The sequence below is a fragment of the Ochotona princeps genome, chromosome X, assembly GCF_030435755.1.
Source record: "Ochotona princeps isolate mOchPri1 chromosome X, mOchPri1.hap1, whole genome shotgun sequence".
Lineage (NCBI taxonomy): Eukaryota > Metazoa > Chordata > Mammalia > Lagomorpha > Ochotonidae > Ochotona > Ochotona princeps.
In genome coordinates this window covers 93,776,181-93,800,317 of record NC_080865.1, presented here as the reverse complement: position 1 = coordinate 93,800,317, position 24,137 = coordinate 93,776,181, and the positions used below count along the sequence as shown (strand labels likewise).

The 24,137-nt window shown below is 39.5% G+C and overlaps 1 protein-coding gene across 4 annotated transcripts in view; it reads right to left on the bottom strand.

Moving 5' to 3' along the window:
- The window catches only part of LOC101524246 (integrator complex subunit 6-like), a 58,292-nt gene that overhangs the window by 13,264 nt on the left and 20,891 nt on the right, over positions 1-24,137 (bottom strand). The window contains exons 1-10 of one of the 4 annotated variants that reach the window (XM_058658421.1): positions 18,032-18,124; positions 15,846-15,995; positions 14,970-15,059; positions 13,671-13,854; positions 13,308-13,436; positions 10,109-10,272; positions 7,697-7,849; positions 5,214-5,346; positions 1,352-1,446; positions 256-366 (exon numbers count right to left, since the gene is read on the bottom strand). In XM_058658421.1, coding sequence (XP_058514404.1) covers positions 256-366; positions 1,352-1,446; positions 5,214-5,346; positions 7,697-7,849; positions 10,109-10,272; positions 13,308-13,436; positions 13,671-13,854; positions 14,970-15,059; positions 15,846-15,965 — 1,179 coding nt within the window. In that variant the 5' untranslated portion in view covers positions 15,966-15,995; positions 18,032-18,124. Of the gene's footprint in view, positions 1-255; positions 367-1,351; positions 1,447-5,213; positions 5,347-7,696; positions 7,850-10,108; positions 10,273-13,307; positions 13,437-13,670; positions 13,855-14,969; positions 15,060-15,845; positions 15,996-18,031; positions 18,125-24,137 lie in introns of those variants that run through there. The other 3 variants (XM_036497813.2, XM_058658420.1, XM_004587733.4) reach the window with 3 other exon arrangements.

Below are 24,137 nucleotides of genomic sequence, written 5' to 3'. Positions count from 1 at the left end.
CACGAGCAACCAGCTTGAGGGTAGAACAAACTGGCAGGCAAAAGGAGAAATGGCACAGCATCAAATGATACTGACAGACCTTTAACTGTAGTTAAATGTTTAAGCTAGAAGCCATAGAGAATCACATTATTATTAATTCATAGAGTGTAGAGATATATACACATTTAATTTGAGAAATTACAATTACACTAAAGAATAAGGAAATGCACTTCCGAGGGCAAAGGAGTTTTGTTTGTTTGTTTTTACCAATACTACCTGTTGGCTGAGTTTTTTAAGGTAAGAGATAACACTGTAACTAAGTCCACAATCTAAATTATCTGATATCAGATTTGGAGCTCCCATCATCCTTAGTGCTTTCTTTAATGGCTATAAGGAAACAAAATACACAACAGTAAGAATAGAATAAATCTTAAAATACTCAAAGTTCAGCTATAGGAGGCAAAGGGACATGATTCATTTCTTAGAAGTCAAGGTGCTGCACATAAAACCAAACATGGAACATTAAAAAGTGGCAATGAAAATAGCAGAGAAATAAGGACCAGAAAGTAAAAAAATCAGAATAGAGTGGGATAAGAAGAACAACAGCAAATTCAAACAGGTAAATTGCTTTCAGTCTTAATCCCCACGTCATAAAAACATTTAACATTGTATCTTATTGTGCACCCCATTCCTGTCATAATAAATACTAACACACCAATTTCTCCTCCCAGTGACACCATTGGTATAATTTAAGATTCTGTCATGTCATCTCTAGAAACTTGGCTTAAAGTTACCATATTAACCTCTGAAATAGTTTGGATAATCTTGCTTTAGGTTATATTACCAGTTTAAAATGATCATGAATACTGTCCTGACTATAAAAATAAAAATGAAGCCAAGTAATTTTTGGAGGTTGCCTACCATTTCTTAAATTTCATGCTCTATCTAAAATACATTTAACAATCAATAAGCAGCTGTAGTCTCCTTTTTCATTGGGGAAATCCCACAGAGAATGTCTAGAGTTACAAAGGAAAGTTGATGTCATATATGAAAAAAGATCTGTTCTTAAATTTCAAACTTCAATTTTGTAAGCCTAGCTTCAGTAAGACAAACATAGATGTGTTTCACATAAATAAATTGATAAATAAATAAATAGCCACGGTAGGGAAAAGAAATAAAATAAAGCAGTTCCTTTTTGTGGCACCACTTCATCTCCAAACTCTTACACATGATTGCAGAAGACAATGATGACACAAATATGTGTAAAATTAAAAAGATGGCTTTCTTATTGCATGGGAAAACTGATTCATTGGCATTTCTTAGGACAACAATCATTGATACAGTTTATGTATATATACACAGAAATACATACTAATAAGTAGTATGGAGGCAGAGTTTTTAAGTAGCTGTCAAAAGCCTGTCGCCACTTCAGATTTGGCTTAAGCTTGTGAACTTTAAACAAGTCATCTGTAACAGAAAACCCAATAAAATATTACATTAAGCTAGTCCTAACTTCCAATATTTACATTAAGCAGTTCACATTTTGATATTTCAGATTGGAATTGCACTAGATAAAATTGTCACTGTAGTTTATTGGCTTTTGTAATTTGTTGCAGTATTTACCAAAATTATCTGCAATATTTTTGTAGAAAATGGAATAAGTTCTCGAGTTACACATTTTTCTTCCATCTTTGATACAAATAAAATATCAAATATGATTCTGATCTCCTTGAGATATTTCTGTAAACTATTATGTGTTGGTAACACTATTATAGTAATTTCCACCTAAGGATAGGAATCCATGGGTCCCTGGTTGATAGAATAACTTTTATTTTTTAATTTAAGCATAGAGGATGCTGTACTTTGTGCTAGAAGGTCAAAGTAAGAGAGTTTATCGAGTATATGAAAATAAAACCTAAACCTTAAATTTCTGAGCAACCACGGGCAATCCTTACACTCTACTTCAGATTTTCCTTAAGCTTCTCATCCTTTTTGAACCAGATTTCTCTTTCGTCATTTCTTTGGTTTCCATAGTCAGTATGCTCCTTGAGTACCATGTTCTGTGATATACCTGAATTTATTCAGCTTAAACAAGCAAACATTTCTTATCTTTTTATAATTAGCTTTAATTATTTTAACAAACCAGGTACATTATGCACACTGCATGAAAATGCATGCAATTTGTCTAGAACTGAGCTGCATCCCCCCAAATGTATGAAACATCTCATTACTTCTTTCCAAGTATAAGAAAAATATTTTTAATATAATAATTCAAAATTGGTATCCCCAGAAAAATATGAATCTGCTAAAACTAGTATATATACTAAAGATACTATAAATCTATCCTGTTTTGTCTTATTTCTTTGGATTTTTTTAGTTCTTGTTTAAAAATGTTTTACTTTCAGAAGCAAAACTATCCCAATGCCATGTGTCTAATTTCTCTGCAAACAGGACTATGTGAAACTCTTAATGGTTACCTATGGAAAGCAACTAGACATTTTCTTCTTTTTACAGACATATAATTGATTATTCACATTTTGGTGAATTCACAACATCATAAAATGCAGTGCTTTGTTTTCTGATTCCACTTGTTTTGTTATAAGACAAATTCCTGGCTCACTGTAGTAAACAGATCTTCTAACGATCATTGATTCTAAAAATCACAGAAGCGGTGGGGCTCAACAGCCTAATTCTCCACCTGCTTCTGCTGGCATCCAAGGTGGGCATCAGTTTGTATCCTGGCTGCTCCAGTTCCAATCCAGCTCCCTGCTTGTGACCTGGGAAAACAACAGAGGATGGCCCTTGGGACCCTACACCCATGTGGGAGACTGGAAAAGGCTCCTGGCTTCACACATCTGCCTAGGTTTGGATGGAAGATCTCTCTCTGTCTCTCCTCCTTTTGTGAAGTCTACATTTTAAATAAAGATAAATAAACCATTACAAGTTAAAAATCAAAAGACTGAGAGGTAACCAATTGGATTTCTATATACCAACAGTGACTATATGGATAAGACCAATAAAAAGATTGTACCATTTGTAACCATTTAAAAAATGCAGACAGGGAATTTGATGCAGTAGGTTAAGACACCACTTGGGATGCCTATATCCCATATTGCAGGATTGGAGTGCCTGGGTTCGAATCCAGCTTTGCTCCTTATTCCATTCCTTATTAGTAATGTTGATCATCTTTTCATATACTCATGGGCCATCTGTTAATCTTTGGAGAAATGCTATTGAACTTCTTTGCCCATTTTTAGTTGACTTATTTGGTCGTTTTTGTTGTTGATAGGAGTTATTTATATATTTTGAGTATTAGCCCCTTATCAAATATCCAATTTGCAAACATTTTATACTATGTCATTGGTCACCTTTTCTTTGTTGTACACTTTGGTGAATATAAGGTTTACGTCTGATATAGCCTCATATGTCTAATTTTGCATTTGTGGCTTATATTTTTGGTGTCATCTCTTTATGTATTATCTATCACAGCTGTATGTGAACTTACAATTATCCCAAAATAAAAAGTATGTAGGGTGTGGCACAAAGGCTCGGTGGCTAAATCCTTGGCTTGAATATACTGGGATCCCATATGGGCACTGGTTCGTGTCCCAGCTGCTCCACTTTCCATTCAGCTCCTTGCCTGTGGCCTGAGAAAGCAGTCGAGGATGGTCCAAAGCCTTAGGATCTTGCACCCACATGGGAGCTTGACTGATCCGTTGCCATTGCGGCCACTTGGTGAGTGAATCAATGGATGGAGGATCTTTCTCTCTGTCTCTCCTTCTCTTTGTAAATCTGCCTTTTCAATTAAAGAAAAAATAAATCTTAAAAAAATTATGCAAAGGAGTATAGAATAGTATTTGCCTTTTGTTTCTGTCATGTTTCACTTAAGGTAATGTCCTCTGGCGTAGTGCCTATAGTGAACAATATTGTATTGATTAGTTAAAAATGTAGTAACAAAATAGATCTTATGTTAAATACTCTTATCATAAACAAATAAAATGGGCAAGGATAAATTTTTGATATGATAGGTGATTTTATGTATGTATGCCTATCTCCAACATCGTCAAATTGTATACATTAAATACGCACATACAGTTTTTATGGCAATTATACTGCAATAAGTGCATCCAAAAATGTCCTTGAAAAAATAAAAAATAATACTGATAATAGTTTCAGTGATGGTTATCTATTATAATATCTTCATTTTATAGCTGTAGGAAGTGAAGTCATACACATATTTAACCAAAGAGAAATAAACCACAAAATTAACTTTATTGGGAGTCTTACTAAGCTCAAAGATACCTTTATGTTTAAGTTAGACACAACATAGAAGGTAGCTTTAAACTGGACTAAAATAAAATAGATAAGCTATTAAGATATCATATGTTTATGACGACCTACTCTTAAACTTTTTAACTCTCAATATTTATAATTATTACCTATTCAGTACATTTAATATATATTGTGCTTATAATACTAAAATCTTAGGCTTTAAATAGTCATATAACCTTAGTGAAGATTTGATTATTTTAGCAAAAATCAAGAAATTCCACTTGATAAAAGCATGCACAACTTTATAATTAGAAGGTTATTGCACAACATTGTATTACTCTAAATAGATGTGGCTCTTCAAGAGCGGCTCTCCACACACATTCTCAGTCGTATCTGAGGCCTAGCTTCTTGAGGGGCTCCGGTCACAGTTTTGCCAGGGAAACCACAGTTGGTACAGCAGTTATTGCAGAATTTACTCTTGTGCCTGTTTCCTTAATTCGTTACCCTCCCTAAAATAGATGTCTCAACAGCATTTAGTATCCTGGGCAGAAAAAAATGCAAGCTGATATTGCCATCAAAGTTCTATTTTTAAAGAAAAACCATCAAATGACTGAAAAGCTAGCCCGAATCAATGGGATGTTTTGGCCCAAATGAGTCTATGAAAAAGCCAAGTGCATTTCATAGCAAGGGAAGGGTGCACATAGCAATATGAAACCTCAAGAACAGCATAAGGAGCATACACTACAAATCAAGGGTATTTCTTTATTTGATGTAAAAAAAAAAAAAAAACCAAAGCAAAACAATAAAACATGTATGTTCAGAATCTATGCTTTTGAAACAGTTTTTAGATTTCTGTCTATCCTGGTATCAATGAATCTTTGATTTTATTCAGAATGTTTCCTCCACTGTTTTTCATTGTTGTATTTTAGAGATGATTAAGTGTCACTATGTATTTTACTTACCTAAAAGAGGAAGTAAAACTGGGTAGTTGTAAGGCATCACAAAGAGGTTTACACAAGTTAAAGTGGTACTGGCTTTTAAATAACCAAATGGAAACCCAAGTTCATTGTATTTCCCGCTGCTAGTAACAAATACCTGAGAACATGAAGTAGTGTACAGTTAGGACAGTAAGGATTTTATGTAAAACCAAGCTCATAGCGTCAGTTCATTGCAACATTATCGGCAGAGAAAGAGTGCTGTTAGCCTCTGCTTATGTCAGAATATGCCATATTAAATACAATGTTCACATTTATTTTCTTTATATGTTACATTTAGGAAGTAAGCAAAACTATGCAATCACAGACCACAACATAAATACCCATATACCTGGTTAGCAAAATGGAAAATATAAGTTGAAATATCATTAAGTAACAATATTCATTAAGACAAATTAAGTTCTGAAATTAATAAAAGTGTAGCTTTCTAAAAATTCATTTAATTTGGGCCCGGCGGCGTGGCCTGGTGGCTAAAGTCCTCGCCTTGAACGCACCCGGGATCCCATATGGGCGCCGGTTCTGATCCTGGCAGCTCCACTTCCCATCCAGCTCCCTGCTTGTGGCCTGGGAAAGCAGTGAAGGACGGCCCAATGCTTTGGGACCCTACACTCGCGTGGGAGACCCGGAAGAGGTTCCTGGTTCCCGGCATCGGATTGGCGCGCACCGGCCCGTTGCAGCTCACTTGGGGAGTGAATCATTGGACGGAAGATCTTCCTCTCTGTCTCTCCTCCTCTCTGTATATCTGACTTTGTAATAAACTGAATAAATCTTTTAAAAAAATTCATTTATTTTAAAATCAGAGTGCAGAGGACACGTGGTATCACAACAGAGGATGGAGGACAGAACCAATCAATCAACTACCCCGGCCAAGTGGTGGCAGTGAATAACTGGGCAAACGGAGGTTCTATGGTGGACTATGTCTATCAACTGGTAGATTCTGGAGAGCTTTCACTGTGCTTGGAGTGTGAGATTGGCAGTAATTCAGAGCTGTTGAATGAGCAGGACCCTCAGAGCATGCCGCAATTCAGGCACCCTGGGGTGGTGTCAGGTGGCTGCTCTCCATCGCAGGGTGCAGAGGTGTTTGGGAGGCTGAGTGTGGCTTCTCTCCTTGCCTCTCCCCTTCCCTCAGAAACAGGAAGGGAAAAAGGAGAATGTGGAAATGGTGATTTCACTCACCTTCCTGTAGCCTTTGACCCTAATCACCTATGTAAAAATCATGAAAAATAAAAATAATAAAACAACAATAAAAACCAGAGTTACAGAAAGGATAGAGATCTTCCACCAGCTAATTAACTTCTCAGGTGGTTGCAACAGAGCCATCGGACCAGGATGGAGCCTGCAGCCAAGCACTTCATCTGGGTGGCAGAGACCTAAGCACTCTGCTGTCTTCCCAGACCGTTAGCTGGGAACTGAATCAGAAGTTGAGTAGCTGGGATACGAACCAGCACCCGTATGGGATGCCAGTGTCACAGGCAGCTGCTTTACCTGTATGCCACAATGCCAGGCCCAGACAATAGGCTTTCAGAAAATGGAACATTACAAAAAGAAAGCTGAGGGGTGGCCATTGTGGTGCAGCATGATAAGCTACAATTTGAGATGCCTGCTTCCTGTGCCAAAGTTCCTAGATGGGAGTCTATCATTGCTTCTGATCCAGTTTCCTACTAGTGAACATCCAGGGAAATAACAAGAGATGATGGCTCAAATACTTGGGTTTTTGTTACTCCTGTGGGAGACTCAGATGAGGTTCTGGCTGACCCAGTCCCACAGCTGTTGTGGGAGTTTGCTGAGTAAACCCGTAGATGGAAGATCTCTGTCGAGAGAGAGAGAGAGAGAGAGAGAGAGAGAGAACAAGAGACAGAGACAGACTGTGCTTTTCAAATAAATGCAGCATCTGTTTAAAGGATTATATAAACTAAGGACTGAGAACCTTGCTCCAGTTCTAGAAGCCATAACTAAAAATAATTATGTTCTTCAATTAGGGATTCATAGCCTGGGGCCCATAGACAGGCTTGATGGGGAATTAATAAATATATGAAATTTCTTCATACTCTAGTGCCTTCTCTGATGCCTTAGATAGTAATTTACAATATGATAATGATTTCTATTGTGCTAAAATTATTTGGTTGGCCCTACTGCTAATTTGATAGCATTGCAAAAACAGTGTTAACAGATTTGATCTAATTATTTGCACATTAACTTTCAACATTTTTTTACATTTTTTAAATTTATTCATTAATTACATTGTATTATGTGTCACAGTTTCATAGGTACTTGGATTCTCCCCGCCCCTCCCCAAATCCTCCCCCCATGGTGGATTCCTCCACCTTGTTGCATAACCACAGTTCAAGTTCAGTTGAGATTCCCTCATTGCAAGCATATACCAATCAACATTTCTTAAAACAAACTCCAGTGCAGTTACAGATATTTGGCTAATAGGAAAGGATAAGTACCTGCCAGCAAGTATGGGGAGACTTTCGTTCCAAGATGTATTGAGTTAAAGGCGAAGGTTCAAGTTCATATTTGTCAAAGGGTAATTTGTCTATTACCATTGGTTCACAATCTATACAGGAGAACTTCACAATAGGATGAGACGTTCGTGGAGGCTAAAAGAAGGGAAAGGAAGATATTTGGTCATGTATCAAACAAGTCACATATTCTTTCACAATAACTTGCAAGCCCCTTTTATATTTTGCTATGTCATCAATAAGATACAAACTAATGTTTTCAGAAAGATTTACTAGACTTCCAGGAATCACCAATAACTTTTCTGAAGAAGAAGGGCTTAGAATTTTTTAAAGATTCATTTATTTGAAAGGCAGAGTTACAGGGGGAGGGGCAAAAGAGAAACAAACCAGGAAGGAGGGAGGCAGGGAGGAAGGCACAGAGAGATTTTGCTTCTGCTAATTTGTTCCCTAAATGGTCTTAGTGACGGGATGGGACTGGCCAGACACAGGAGCTTCCTCAGTGTTGGCCACCTGGGTGCCGGCGCACAAGTACTTGGGCCATTTTCTGCTACTTTTCCAGGTGCTTCAGCAAGGAGCTGGATCTGAAGTGCAGCAGTTGGATCTGAACCAGTGTCTATATGGGATGCTTGCATCACAGGCAGCTTAACCAGCTGTGGTAGGACAATAGCCCCTAAAAACCCAGATTTTCTTTTTCTTTTTTTTTTTTTAAAGATTTTATTATTATTGGAAAGCCGGATATACACAGAGGAGGAGAGACAGAGAGGAAGATCTTCCGTCCAATGATTCACTCCCCAAGTGAGCCGCAACGGCCGGTACGCGCCGATCCGAAGCCGGGAACCAGGACCCTCCTCCGGGTCTCCCACACGGGTGCAGGGTCCCAAAGCTTTGGGCCGTCCTCAACTGCTTTCCCAGGCCACAAGCAGGGAGCTGGATGGGAAGTGGAGCTGCCGGGATTAGAACCGGCTCCCATATGGGATCCCGGGTGCGTTCAAGGAGAGGACTTTAGCCGCTAGGCCACGCCGCCGGGCCCAAAAACTCAGATTTTCTTATCTCTATCATCTACTTTTCATTGGGAAGGGGAAAGATAAATTACAACACTCATAATTTTTTTTAAAGATTTATTATTATTGGAAAGCCGGATATACAGAGAGGAGGAGAGACAGAGAGGAAGATCTTCCGTCCAATGATTCACTCCCCAAGTGAGCCGCAACGGGCCGGTGCGCGCCGATCCGAAGCCGGGAACCAGGAACCTCTTCCGGGTCTCCCACGCGGGTGCAGTGTCCCAATATATTGGGCCGTCCTCGACTGCTTTCCCAGGCCACAAGCAGGGAGCTGGATGGGAAGTGGAGGTGCCGGGATTAGAACCGGCGCCCGTGTGGGATCCCGGGGCGTTCAAGGCGAGGACTTTAGCCGCTAGGCCACGCTGCGGGGCCCAAATACTCATAATTAATAAAAAAAGAAAAACCTTTTTCAACATATTTAAGAAGCCATTAGGATCCTTTGGATTAACCCTGGATTTCACATCCATTTTTGCAACTTCCAAGCTCCCTTCATTCCATTATAGCATGAGGTCACAGATAGCTCGGATGTTGCTGGAGAAGAGGTCCATGGCATTTTGTCATAAGGTAATTTACAGCTTGAGTCACTGATAAGTAAGATGAAAACACATTAAGGCAGAGAACAGGCAAGACATAGACCAATACTAAGTTTGTCCAAGGGGATTTTGTTCCAAGTGCTGGTCACACCCACATGCTTGCCATGACTAGCTGGAGATGGGGATACTTTTGGGGAGTCAGAATAGGCCTGCATGCTTGGGTACAAGACCATATTAATGGAGAAGCCATTTTATTAATAGCTTTAGTTCGGTTGATCAGAGTCCTAGAGAAAGAAAGATGGACAGCAAGGGCAATATAGGAAGACAAAAAAAAATATATCTGTTCATGTTCTCTGCCTATTTCTTAACTGGATGTTTGTTATGTTGCTGTTGAGTTTCTTGAGCTCTTTATAGATCCTGGATATTAATCCTTTATCAGTTTTACATAATCTGCAAATATGTTCTCCCACCAACTGGTTCACTCCTCAAATGTCCACAACAGCTAAGGCTGGGCAAACCCAAAGCCAAGGATTATGAATGTCACTGGGGTCTCACAGCTGATTGGTAAAGACTCAAGTCCTTGAGAAATCATCTGAACCCTCTAGGGGTTTATATATTAGCAGGAACTTGAAATCAGGTGTGGAGTGGAGAGTCAAATCAAGGTACTTAGTTATAAGATGCGGGCATCCCAAAGGGCACCTTTACTACCATGTCAGATGCCCATCCATATTCTAAAATGTTCACTGTGATTCGAGAATTGAAATCCCAGAATGATGTTTCCCATTTTGTTTCATGACACTTACTAGTGAAGGTAAATTCTGATCTGGCCAAAAGGATTCTGGAATCGGCCAATGTCCAACAGGAACACCAGTTTTAGAGTTAGGTCGTACATAAATGAGTTTATGACAACTATGCCATGGCTGAGCAGCAAATGAATTGCTTGGCCTTGATGAATCCATAAGTCCATCTAAAAGTTAAACAAGAGACATACTGTCATGATTTTTTTTATAGCTGCTTACTTGTACAAATTTTCAAGCTAAAAAAAATTAGTAAATGAAACAAAACATATTTCATGGAAAATGGACGAGGAAAATTTTCTAGTAAGACTTCTAAATATTTTCCCTAACAACTCTTTCCATCCAATCCATCCTCTCTAATACAACATCTCTCATTGTCCTTAACCTAAGATTATAGTTATACTAAAATTATTGTAAATTTTATGATACTTCAACACATACAATACTTGAACACATCAAGACAATGGTTATTTTTTTAAATAAGTAAACTGTGTAAATGAAATCATCTATTACCTGGTGTAGTGTTTACATTTTTGAAATCTGACAAAACAGACTGCAAATTCCATTTATGCATGAGGGTGCTTCAAAAAGTGTGGAAAATTAAGCAATTAAGTTTATATTGGTACAAAAAGTTTTAAATCTATGTATAGGTTTTTTAATCATAAAGTGCACTTCCATGAACTTCTAGAAAACTGAATGAATAGATTTCAACATTTTTGCACCCAAATCAACTTACTATTTAATTCCATCTCTTTGTATTTTTTGAAGTACCCTATGTCTATTCTATTCCCAATTAGATCATTTTTTTTAACTGAACAAATAGAACCAAGACCACAGAGACAAGATAAAAATTCTTCAATTCTCTTCAGTGTAGAAAGAGCTACTAGGAAAAAATACACACACACATACACACCCTCTATATAATATATGTACACACACATACTCTATATATTTGGGAGCAGGGAACAAAAAGCAGTCCTTAAAGGGTCATACTACTGAATAATGTATGCAAAATGCATTTAAATTACTTAAACAGTATATTTCATTAGCCCCCACCCCCCAAAAATAAGCATGGTAAGACAGTTGTATAATCTTTTATGTGATGATTCATCAGCATAAATTATTTGTAAAAGATATGTTTCAACAATTTGAGTCTCATGTTACGTAAATTACCAGTCATTTGATTTACTTATTTATGCACTGCTTTAACCAGGGAGCTACTTAGACCACAATATTTTAGACCAGGTTTGATGAGATATAGGAAAAATGATGTAACAGCTTTGAAAGATTCCTTTACGGCCCAGCATGGTGGCCTAGCGGCTAAAGTCCTCGCCTTAAACGCCCCGGGATCCCAGATGGGCACCGGTTCTAATCCCGGCAGCACCACTTCCCATCCAGCTCCCTGCTTGTGGCCTGGGAAAGCAGTTGAGGACAGCCCAAAGCCTTGGAACCCTGCACCCGTGTGGGAGACCGGGAGGAAGCTCTTGGCTCCTGGTTTTGGATGGGTGCAGCACCGGCCATTGCAGTCACTTGGGGAGTGAATCATCGGATGGAAGAGCTTGCTCTCTGTCTCTCCTCCTCTTTGTATATCTGACTTTGCAACAAAAATAAATAAATCTTAAAAAAAATTCCTTTGATGTTGATCTCACAAATCTGAAGATGTGTGTTTTTCTGAGAAAAACTTCATTTCTCTCATTAGAATCTGAAAGTTAAGAACTGTAAAGGAAGGAGAATTACAGCTAGAAAGAAAAGCTGAGCTATTTACATGAAACAAAATTTCACTAGCATTCAATATGAAAGTTGCTGATTCAAGTTAGTGTAGGGAACACAAAATTCTCGACTGCATAGTCAATTGATAGCAATATAAGTTGTCCTGCCAGTATGACTGACTTTAAATAAACTGTGAAGGCACACTGTTGTATAGGGAAGCAGGATCTCAAGTTAGGAATCTGAGAAATCCCTAAAACCACATGTAAAAATGTGTGTTTCTATATGTGTGTGTGTGCGTGAGTGGCCACGTGTGTGTGTTTATAGGGAAGTGGGTCTGTTTTTACAATAGCTTCTCAAAGGGATATGAAAAAAGAGCAAATAAATAAATAAATAAATAGGCCAGGAAACAGAATCCATTGCCTCAAAAATGTGTAGCTTTCTGCCTTGCACACTCACCCCTTATGGTTTGGTCAAAGTAATAAATAATGTATGAATCAGACCACACAATATCATAGTACAAATCATAATATGAATATATCCATATACATGGGGACTTCAAAAATAATCCATGCAAAATGCATATTATGAAATAATTATGTATATATATAATTTTTTGCACTGTAATAAACAGTCTAATTTTTAAATTTTTATTTGAAAGACAGTGGTGGGGGGTGGCTGTTTCATCTACTGATTCACGTACAATATGGTCATAATAAGTAGAACTGGTCCAGGGTAAACCAGAAGCTAGCAATACAATTCAGGTCTTCAATGTGGGCGACAGGGACTTAAGCGTTCCTGGGCACATCGTTAAGCAGCTGAATCCGAAGCAGAACAGCCAATGCTTGAACCGGTGCCTCAGTATGAGGTGCTGGCATTGGAAACTGCAGCTTAACCCACTATGCCACAATAACCAGCCCCAAAATTTATGTTTTAGTTCCATTTTTCTATGAACTTCATGATGTTCTTTATGTCTAAATGTTCAATTTCCTGAAAACTTTACTTGAAGAACAAGGTTCTGCAGTTAAAAAGTGGCCTAGAATATATGAGTATATAATCTTTGTTCCTGGGTAAATATTCACAACCTTTTACTAAGGATGGTAAACTAACACTGACCATGAAGATATGTGGCACTTATAAGGTAAAAAATAGATTTCTACTTTAAGTGACTCACCATAGTTAATTTCAAGAAATTTCCTGAATAGAAAGGTGAATGAGTCAGTATCATCCCAAGACTGGAATCAGGGAATTATAAGTCGGACTGCAGAAAGGAGGAATATTCTTGGGAACATTCAACATGAGATGAAAACTATTACAAATTGGCTACCTAAGCATACATATAGGCAGTGATATATGGGAGTCATTGGATGAATGTTTAGAAGTGTTTACTGTGTTCAGAAAATGAAGACTGTGTCTACTGTAATTTGTCTAGTGTCTTCTAAATCTTAGGTCAGTCCTCTATATAACAGTTTAGGGTTAAAAAAGTGATCTACTGTACCTTCTCCAACAGGAAGTGGATCTGGTCCTGTTTTTTCAAAATTAATAACAACACCACTCTGAACCTTTTGAACCAGAGATTCTAAACATTGGTTTAACATTCTTTGTGTTCTAACACAATAGGAGCGACCTATATCAGAAGAAGAAACAACAGCATCAAGTAAGCTAAAAATCAAACACTGTTATAAAAATTAATATAAAAATAAAACACAAGCATTTGGAATCCAAAATATCACTTTAGGTAACAACCACATGAGTTTAAGCAGCAGAGTTAAATGATTCTTAAAGAAAACAAGACTGGACTTCATGAAAGCTACACTCTGTTGTCCTGAATTCTTACAGAAATAGTAAACATTACTCATACCTCCTGTGACTTCACACATCTGTGTGATGGCGGATTCATCAGTTGGTACACTTCCTATTTGCTCCGGTTCAGTAGAAGCCACTCCAGGCAAACGTAACACCAAGGCAAATAATCTTTGATCCCAACGAAAAGGTTCTTTGGTTAGTTCGCTTCCAGGCAGAGGAGAATTCAAGGGAAGATGAAGCTGATAAGGTAAAATTTGAAAAAGTTCACCAGAGCAACTCATACAAAAGAGAAGGAAGCATTAAATATTTCATTTTCTCTCCTATAACTCAATAAAATTAAGCAGTCTTTCAAAGATGACCAAGTTTGAATGAACTTTAAAATATATATATTTAGTTTAAAGACAGAATGGCAGAGAAAGACAGAAGTCGGGTAGGTGAGCAGGGGGAGATATCAGTCTTCCATCTGCTGTTTCACTTCCCAAATGCCTGCAACAGCCACGACAAGGACAAGCCAAACTAGGAGCTCGAAACTCAATCTGGGTCTTCCACGTGAGTGGCAAGAATACTACTACTTGAGCTATCGTTTGCTGCATCCCAGAGTGCACATTAGTAGGAATCTAAATTAGAAGGAAAGGAACTGGGACTCAAACCAGGCACTCAAAATATGAGATGCACACATGGCTTAACAACTATACCTCAATGCCCATCCCTTATTTTTTTATAAAATAAAATATTTATTTATTTATTTATTCATTTGAAAGGCAAAGAGATATAGTACACTACCATCTGCTGATTCAATTTCCAAATGTTCATAATGGCTAAGACTGAGACTGGCTGAAGTTTGGAGCCAGGAACTCAATTTAGATGTCCCAGAGATAGCTAAAATTACAGTTTCCAAGGGGTAAAACCCGAGACATAAACCAATGAAATTCAACAAAGGATGTGGGCTTCTCAACAGCAGGACAGGTGGCAGGACAGGGAGAGTGAGAGACAGATCTTCTATTTGTTGATTTACTTTCCAAATGGCTACCACATCCTGACCTGTGCCAGGCCAAAGCTAGGAGTTAAGAACCCCTTCTTGGTCTCCTACATGGATGGCAAGGTCCAAGCAATCTGTTGTGGGTCCAGGTCACCTTCTGCTTTCAGAGGTGCATTAGCAAGGAGCTGGATCAGAAGTGGAGCATCCAGTACTGGAATTTGCACTTATAAATAAGATGCTGGTGTCACAAGCAGTGGCATAACCTGTTGTGCCATAGCGCCAGCCCCAAACCTATTTTCCAGGGGAAATACATACCTCCCTCAGATGGTTGCATTGTCTTTGCCATTAAAACAAATGTGAAGCATTAAATCTCACCTCTTCTTGAACACCAGCTGTGCTTGTTAACTTCTTTCCATCGGTGATGGTGATTAACATAGATGGGTCTAGAAAAAATGGATTTCTCCCCTAAAATACATTTTGAAAGCATTAGATCTAAGAAAGGTAATAAAAATGTATTTAAACTTTTACATTTGTCTTGCCAATGATCTCTCAAGTATATGATAAAAATGCCAGGATAAGAAGAAAAATATTAGTGGCAAAAATCAGGGAATGAAAATAATAATCTCTGAAAAGGTAAGCTATGTATAAACAAATTCTGATAATTCAGGAATTCCCCACACTATAATATCTAAACACTTGTTCCCCTTTATTTTCCAAGTAGTCAGAAAGCAATATTAAGGAAGTTATAACAGTGGGATAATCCACATTCATGAATGTATTCATGTGAGTCAAAACCTGCAAGATACGGGACAGGAGTAACTCCTGCTCTGCACCTGGACTCTGAGCATTGTGAGAAGAATTTTTAGAATATGAAAGAACAATGGTGGTAGTAGTGAATGCTACTCTGCCTTCATCTCATACTAGAGTTTTTTCAACAGATTGCAAGTGATGGGGCAGTCAACAATATTGAAACCTTCCAATTTTCTTATTTCAACATTTCTCAGCAATTTACTCATCCAATTCTCAGCTGTCCAATGATTTGATTGTAGGCAACTTTATTTATTTAAATAACCAAGCAACATTTGAGAACTAAAAACCAGAACTTTTTTGAAAGGATGTATTTAAAAGATAAATGTACCTCTTTTGCGAAGTTATGAAAAGTAACAGAAAGCTTGGTAAACATACTCAAGTTAATTTTCTTACCCAAGTCACCAAAATAAATTAGCTATACTCACTCAAAATTTTTTTTACCTGTCCATAATTGTCTATTCCAGATATTAATCGATTGAGATTTAACAAATCAAATGAAGATCTCAGAGCCTGACCAAGAGTAGTCAATCCAGAAGCCTGAAGATTTTTTAATTCATTCATAAATGTTGCATGACTTTCCTTCCAACCAGCCTGAAAAACAAACATTTACAAGGAAATTCCTAATTATAAAATGAACAATAAACAAGTGCCAATAACCACTAACAACAAATATCAAACTTCTAACAAAATTTCTGCTCCTTAACCTAATTCAGTTTTATGTCTTGACTGATTAAGTCCAGCACGCAATCCATTTCAGAAAGATCAGTTAGCTTTAGTAATCCAAAGCAAAGAATTCAAGTAAATAACATAATCCTCCATCATAGTCAGAGCTAGGGCTTTAAGAAGTCCTCTTTTTAAAATTTATTTATTTTTATTGGAAAGGCAGAGCTACAGAAAGAAGCAGAGACAGAGAGAAAGATCTCCCATCTGCTGATTCATTTCCCAAGTGGCTGAACAGCCAGAGCTGAGTTGCTCTGAAGCCAGGAGCCTCTTCTGGGTCTCCCACGTGGGTGCAGGGTTCCAAGGCTTTCGGCTGTCCTTGACTGCTCTTCCAGGCCACAGGCAGGGAGATGGATGGAAAGTGGAGCACCAGGGACACTAACTTGTGTCCATATGGGATCCTGGTGCTTGCAAGATGAAGATTTCACTCCTGAGTCATGGCACTGGGTCCAAGAAGTTCATTTTTCTATCCGTGCTCAAGCAAACCTACCAAAAACACCTCGGCATTCTCAGCGTGGCACCAAATGAGCATGGAGTAAGGGACAAAAGAAGCAGTAGGTATTTTTCCAATGAATTTTCCTTTAGAGACAAGCAATTAGCCACAGAGTGTCTGCTCAACATGAATTTTTCTAACCAAGATTTTTTTCTCCCAAGAAATATTTCATATTTAAATGATTATATAGAGACAATTATAGGACCAGAGTCACACTTATTTGGAGACAACCTTGCTGGCATCTTCAAGCACTCAGATCACCCCCATATGCAACAAAGAGACAGACAAATTATTTTGGCAAAGAACCAATATCCTAAAGGCATCCCAGACAGCTGAAGACAGCAGTAAAGAACCAAGGACCCATGGTCAGCAGCCAACATGCTGTTATGCATTGGTTTGGAGAACAGAAGAAAGGAAAGGGGGCTGGTGTTGTGGCATCGTGGGAAAAGCCACCACTTGTGATGCCAACATCCCATATGAGCACCAATTTGACTCCTCGCTGTTCCACTATTGATTCAGCTCTCTGCCAGTGGACTGGGAAAGCACCGGAAAATGGCCCGAACACTTGGGTCCCTGCACTCATGTGGAAGATCATGATGAAGCTCCTGTCTCCTGGCTTTGGCATGACCCAGCATCAGCTATTGTAGTTACTGGGGAGTGAACCAGCAGATGGAAGCTCTGTCTCCATCCCTCTCTTCCCCCCCTCCCCCTTTCTCACTCTAAGTACATTTTTTAAAGAAGATAGCTGCAGGTTGTCTTTCTCTACATTCTGACTCAGTAAGTATGTAATAAACAATTTTAAAAAGAAGAAAGAAAACGGTTGTGCTTATCTGTGAGTTACAAAAGCAAAGCAGAAAGCAATGCTAACAACAGAATCCACAAGATGATAGCAGTCAATGATTAATCAGAGAGGGTCAGCAAGATCAAGAACACACAGCTTGACAACATGGCAGATTAAATAGCTACCTGAGCTTCAGTAACCTTGAGGGCAACAGGTTGCTATAGTGCATGCTGTTACTGTGTCAAGCATGCAGTACAGCTGGAGGAGGGAATCAAGGGGCCAGTGTTGGGGCACAGTGGGTTAATCTGTAGCTTGCATGGCAGGCACCCCATAATCAGAGCAGTGGTTTGAGTCCTGGATACTCCACTTGTGATTCAGCTCCCTGCTAATGTGCCTGGGAGGTACTGGATGATGGCCTAAGTGTTTGGAGCCTTGCCACAGACACTGAAGTTCCAAGTTTGAGTTCCAAGTTTCTGGCTTCAGCCTGGGCCAATCCTCCCAGGCTGTCTTCTGGGGAGGGGTAACCCAATGGGTAGAAGATTTTCTCTCTCTCTCTGATTTTGAAGTAAATAAAATTTTCTTTTTTAAAGGAGTAGCAATAACTTAAATTTAGAGAAATACTAAATGACTTACATTGCATACTTAGCTTAAGGCATTCTTGACCATTAGCCATACAACTACAGTAAACACTCTTCTCTAGTCTCATGGTCTCCAAGGGCAACTGGGATTAGGAGAATGACTGAGAGCTACAAAGGTAGCAAGTTATTGTTTAATGAGAACATTTCAGTAACTTTCGTGTGCTCTTGAGTAAACCCACTGACCTGTTAGAACCCAAGTTTCGCTATTTGACAAGGGGAGAAGGGGGTGATCTGGTGCAACAGTTAAAATGTTGCTTGATACACTCACATCTTATATTGGAATGCCTGGGTTTGATCCCTGCTTCTGCTTCCAGTCCTGTTAGCTGTGAATGTGAACCCATAGGAAGGCATCAGATGATGGCTTAAGTGCTTTGTCCCTGGCACCATGCAGGAGACCTGGATGGAGTTCCTAGATCCTGGTTTTAACTTGGCCCAGCCCTGTTATGGGCATTAGACATTAGGAAAGTTAACCAGTGACTGATGGATCACTCTCTGTCTTTCTATTTCTGTGTCTTCCAAACAAATACACACACAACAGACACACACACACACAGATATGCATATTTTTTTCTGTTTTTAAAAAAGAGAAATGGGCCAATATTGCGGCATAACAGCTAAAGCTGCCACCCGATACACCGACATCTTGTGTTTAGCACAGGTTCAAGGCTCAGCTGCTCCAGCTTCCTGCTAACAGCCTGGGAAAAGCAGCAAGAGACGACCCAAATATTTGTGCCCCTGCCACCCTTGTGGGAGACCCGGAAGAACCTCCTGGCCCCTGGCTTTGGCCTAACCCAGCCCTAATGTTGCCAGCCATGTGAGGAGAGTTGGTGAATGGATGATATCTCTTTGTCTATCCTTCCCTTCCTGTAACTCTGACTTTAAAATAATTACGTAAATCTTTTTTTAAAATAGGGGAAGAAGGGATGGATTAGATAAGCAGGGTACTGAGTGATGAAGAAAACGCAGGTCACATTGTGATCTATGAGAATGGCTCTCCTTGGGGTTAAATAGTTCACAACCTGCGTGACCACCTTAGGGGAAGGTGGTTGGGGGTAAGATGCATTCCAGGTCCGGGATTTTGTTAAACTAAAACTGTGCTTAGTTATATTTTAAAGATTTATTTATTTGAAAAGGAGCATCACATAGAAGAATAAACAGAGTGAAAGAGTTACCTTTCTTAATATTTATTTTTGTTTGAAAGGCAGAGCTAGAGAGAAGTAGAGACAGAAATCTTCTATCTGTTGATGCACTTCCCAAATGAATGCAACTGCTGGAGCTGGGCTGGTTTGGGTTTCCCACGTGAGCGCAGTGGTCCAAGGACTTGGGCTATCTGCTGCTGCTTTCTCAGGCACATTAACAGAGAGCTGGATTGGAGGTGGAGCAGCTGAGACTAGAATTGTTGCCCATACAGGATATTGGTGCCACAGGTGAAGCCTATACCTACTATGCCTCAGCGCATAGTAGGTATAGGTTGTTATTTTTAATATATTCAAGAAGAAGGAAGAAAATAATGGAGAAAGTGACACATAGGGGATAGAGTGCATGGATATTCATTCCAAGATACTCCATTTGCTGATTCATACTGCAAATGGCCACAATAGCCAGAACTGGACCAGGAAAGGGTGGAGACACAGTTTAGGTCTCCCACGTGGATGGTATGGAGCCAACACTGGAGCTGGCACCTCCCACAAGTACATCGGGCGGAAGCTGGCTCAGACGTAGAAGGCTTGAAGCAGGCACTCTGAAACTAAGTGCAGGTTTCTCCAGCACTGTCTTAACCATTGCACCACATCACTCACCCCATGTTTTTGCTTTTAACATTCCTAATACATCCTACAGGTCAAAGATCAAAAGGTAAAAAAAAAATCTTTGAACATGCTCCTTTGGTCAAATTGTGTGTATCTATATACATATATACATACATATATATACATATATACACACACACACACACATATATATATATGGCTTTGAATACCTGGCAAAAGTAGGGAATGAGACCAATTTCTTATGTTGCAAGCAAAATCTTTGTGGATTAGGCAACTAAACGTTAGTAAAAAGTAATGGTTATGATTGAAAGTGCCTTGTCATATCTGAATGTATCAGTGCATACTGCATTCAGAAAGCAGGCTTCTTTGGAGTAAAAGAGAAAGGTGTAGAGTTACGGTATAGCCTCAGTTCTTTATTCAGCACATCGTTACTAATGAACTATGTGCTACTACTCAGAATAGTACATGTTAAGGATATTAAGAGAATTCGCTCCTTAGGAATTCCTGTCACGAAGGAAAAAGGGAGGTACTTGTGGAGAGCAAAAGAACAACTGACCAGAGAGTGTACGCAAGGCTACTCACAGAACATGGGTTATTTGAGGAACCCTATGAGGATGAAGAGACCACAAGAGTTCCTGGTGGAAGGGGTGGAAGGGACAGTCCAAGGAAGAGAGTTCATAAAAGGATAGGACTTCTTGGCAAACCCTGAGTAGCCAACCTAATTATCAATGTCCTGGGTACATGGCAGGAAGTAAAGCTGATAAAGATAATGGGGCTTTGATTGGAAAGTGCTCAGTAGTTTGCCTTGTGTCTGTTGGCCCTGAGAAGGACTGGAGGTTTCTAATTAGGGAGAGATCAGATCTGTGTTTCAGCAAGATCATTCTGCTGGTAGTTGGAGAATAAATTGTAGGGTGGAAGGGAGGCTGAAGCTCGAGGTTGGGAAACTGGTTTGGAGACTGTTGCAATAGCTCCTCAAAGAAGTCATGCAGGCATGAGCTCGGGCAGCTGGGCTGGAGAGGAAGCTGCAGATTAAAGAATCCTTTCAGAGATACAGTCGCAAGGGCTTCATAACTAATTACAGGGACGGGTGGTAGAGGAGGCCAGTGCACTGGACTGAGGCTTCCCTTGGGAAAACGTGTGCGTGGTGAGGTCCTTCTACCCAGAAGCTGCGTTATTTCTGTAGTCCACCCCTTCTGCAGTTGTTTCGTTTACCAATGTCACCTCCACACTGCAGACTTACAGTTCTATAAGGGCCACATGATGCAAGAAAAGTAATTGAATTACTTTATTTCATAAAAGGCTGGATGGGATAAGATTTGGATACCAAATTATAACTCATTAATATTTAATAATATTTCCTGGGCTAGGCCTTACGATGTAGCAGATTAAGCTATTGCTTGAGATGCCAGTAACCCAGATTGAAGTTCCAGTTCAGGCCCTGTCTCCTGCACTTGCAATCCATCCTGGGAGGCAGCAGCTTTTATAGCTCAAGTGCTTAGGCCTCTGTCACTAGCATGGAAGACTCAGATGGAGTTCTGAATCCCCTGCCTTTGGCCTGGCTTAGTCCTGGATGTGCTATATGAAGTGAATCAGCGAACAAAAATTTTTTCCTCTTCACATAAACATTAGATAATAAAATTTAAAATTACATATACCATTAAATAAGCAAAAATAAAGATTTAAAAAGAACCTGCAAGCTATTTTAAAAATGCGTCCCAGTTGTTAGTAGTCATGCTCATCAGTCAGAATAATTAAATCTTCCTTTATAATATGGAAATAAAGCATTTAAAGCATTTTTACCTCTTAATCTTTTTAAAAAAATTGTTTATTTATTTGAAAGGCAGAGTTAATAGAGAAGGAGAGACAAAGAGAAAGAGAGATCTTTGATTTTCTGATTCATTTCCGAGGTAGCCACAATGGGCAGTGCTGAGCACGGTTGAGCCAGGAGCCATGAGCTTCTTCTGGCTTTTCTATGTGGGTGTAGGAGCCCAAGTACTTGGATCATCTTCCCAGGCACAATAACAGGGAGCTGGATCAGAAGTGGAGCAGCTAGGACTCGAACTGGCACCCATATAGAATTCTAATGCTACAGGCAGCAGCTTAACTCATATGCTACAATGCTGGTTCTCTCTCTCTCTCTCTCTCTCTCATTCTCTCTTAAAGAATCATTTTTATTGGAAAGGCAAATGTACAGAGAAAGAGGGTCAGAGACAAAGATGTTCCATCCACTAGTTCACTAGACTAAGGACTCTTTCATGTATTCTGCGTATTCACATCATAGACATGTCTTATTAGAGTAAGTTAAAAGTTTCCACACTTAATAGAATTGCGAAGTTTCACTTAATTTAAGCTTGCTTTCTCTGATGTCTAAATACAGAACCAGTGGGTGTGCAAAAACGATGACTTAGGAATAAGAAGACCTTGGTCTGTGCCTGACTGCAGCCAACTAGCTCAGCCAGTAGTGTCAAGTCACTTGGTCCCACTGCGGTGCTTGTGCCCTCACCCAACGAATGAAAAGGTCACACAAACAATTCTGAATTCCCTTCCAGTTTTCATAACCTTTCATTCTGTACTGCCACAACCCTTTATATAAAACTGACTTAGAGAAATAAAACATCGTCTGCCTTACTAAAGTCGTTGTCAGGTGTGGTTTCAGTTGTATGGTCAGTTAAAAATGTCCTGTCATGCCAAGAGAGCACAGCAGTTTCAGCCTTTCTGTGACCTGGTCCTGGCTCTATGGGACTGGCCACTAGCCACCCCCGCCGCGCCACCCGCTGTACTCCACCACCATAGCTGGATGGTCTACATCGTCATTTTCATTTTCTTATCTGAGTGCTGTTTGGGAACAGGCAGGCTCAAATTAGGCCTGTTTGTGAAGCTCTTTATAATTCTGGTTTGTTCTACAACATGTAGTACTTAAGGAGTGGGCACTGCTGCCCCCAGCAGGGAAGATCTGTCAATAGGTGAACTTTGTGGAAGCTTTTCACAAACACCCATCTAGACTCTAGCCTTTCAGGAGGCCTCGGCTGTTATTTAGAACTTTGGCTGGCTCCTGCTTCTTACTCCTCTGTTCGTTTCAAATGGAGGAATGGATGTTATTTGATGGCTCCCATAAACCTCAGCCTCCTAGTATCTGTCACAGACTTTGCCCCAGTTTTAGCCAGCCCCTTTCTCCAATTTATTAATTATTTATTTGTTTCTATTTTCAACAATACGGAAACCTTTTCCTTCATCAAACTCTTGTCAGGGTGTGTAAATAAGTGGAAGAGATAAAAACAGATCAGCTGTCCGTGAAGGGGATGTGGGATTGGGATTAGCGCTCTCCCTGAAAAACCCCTGCTCTTTATCTAAAGGTCACCTGTAATACTGGCCCAAACATTAGCAGCCTTGCTAGAGTTAGTATAACGCACAGACTTAATAAACAAACTATTCACTTCCCCATCAAAGTAACTGACTCAAATATCGAGAGCAAGCGTATCTAACTTTCCACAAAAGAAGTTCTCCTTATAAGCTAGGCAAACTGAAATCTGTAAATCAAAGAATAACTGAGTAATTAAGATTGTCTAGGAGGTAACTGTTAACAGGGATAGGGAGTGAATCTTCTCAAAGAGAAAAGGAGGATCCTTGAAGATCACAGATCGTCACAGAGAACTTTCAGGAAGGCACTGCTTGCTGCTTTCCCAACTTGGAGTGGAGCCAGTGGACCTTGAACAGTAGCACAGTCCAGCCTAAGTTTCCCCTCTTGTTAGGAAACCCTTCACAAAGAATAAATAAAAAAATCTCACTGACATCCAGAGATGGCAGCTCCAAAAAGTTAATAGGAAGGGGCCAGAACTGCAGTGCAGCTGTTTAAGCTGCCGCTTGTGAGGCTAGCAACCCATACAGGAGCTGCAGTTTGAGTCCCAGCTACTCTGATTCTAATCCAACACCCTGCTAATGTGCCAGGGAATGCAGTGGAAGAGAACCCAAGTATTTGGTCAACTTCATTACATATGGAAGACCTGGATGGAGTTTCTGGCTTCAGCTGGGACCAGACCTCACTGTTGTGGGCATTTGGGGGATGAACCGTAGGATGAAAAGATCGGTCTCTAATTACTGTCTCTCCAATTCCTCCAATTCCTTTCTGTCAATGTCTCTCACCCCAAGTGTCTCCCTTGCAAGGAAAAAAAAGGAGTATAAAAGAATGAAAAGTTTGCTTTGTGTAAAAATGTTTTTGAAATCCATGCACAGTGTCTTCACAATGCACATTCCCTATGAGTTTTTCAAGACTATGTGTATATTGCTTTCCCTATCGTGACGAGAGTTTTGGTATCTTTTATTAAAGGAAGTGAA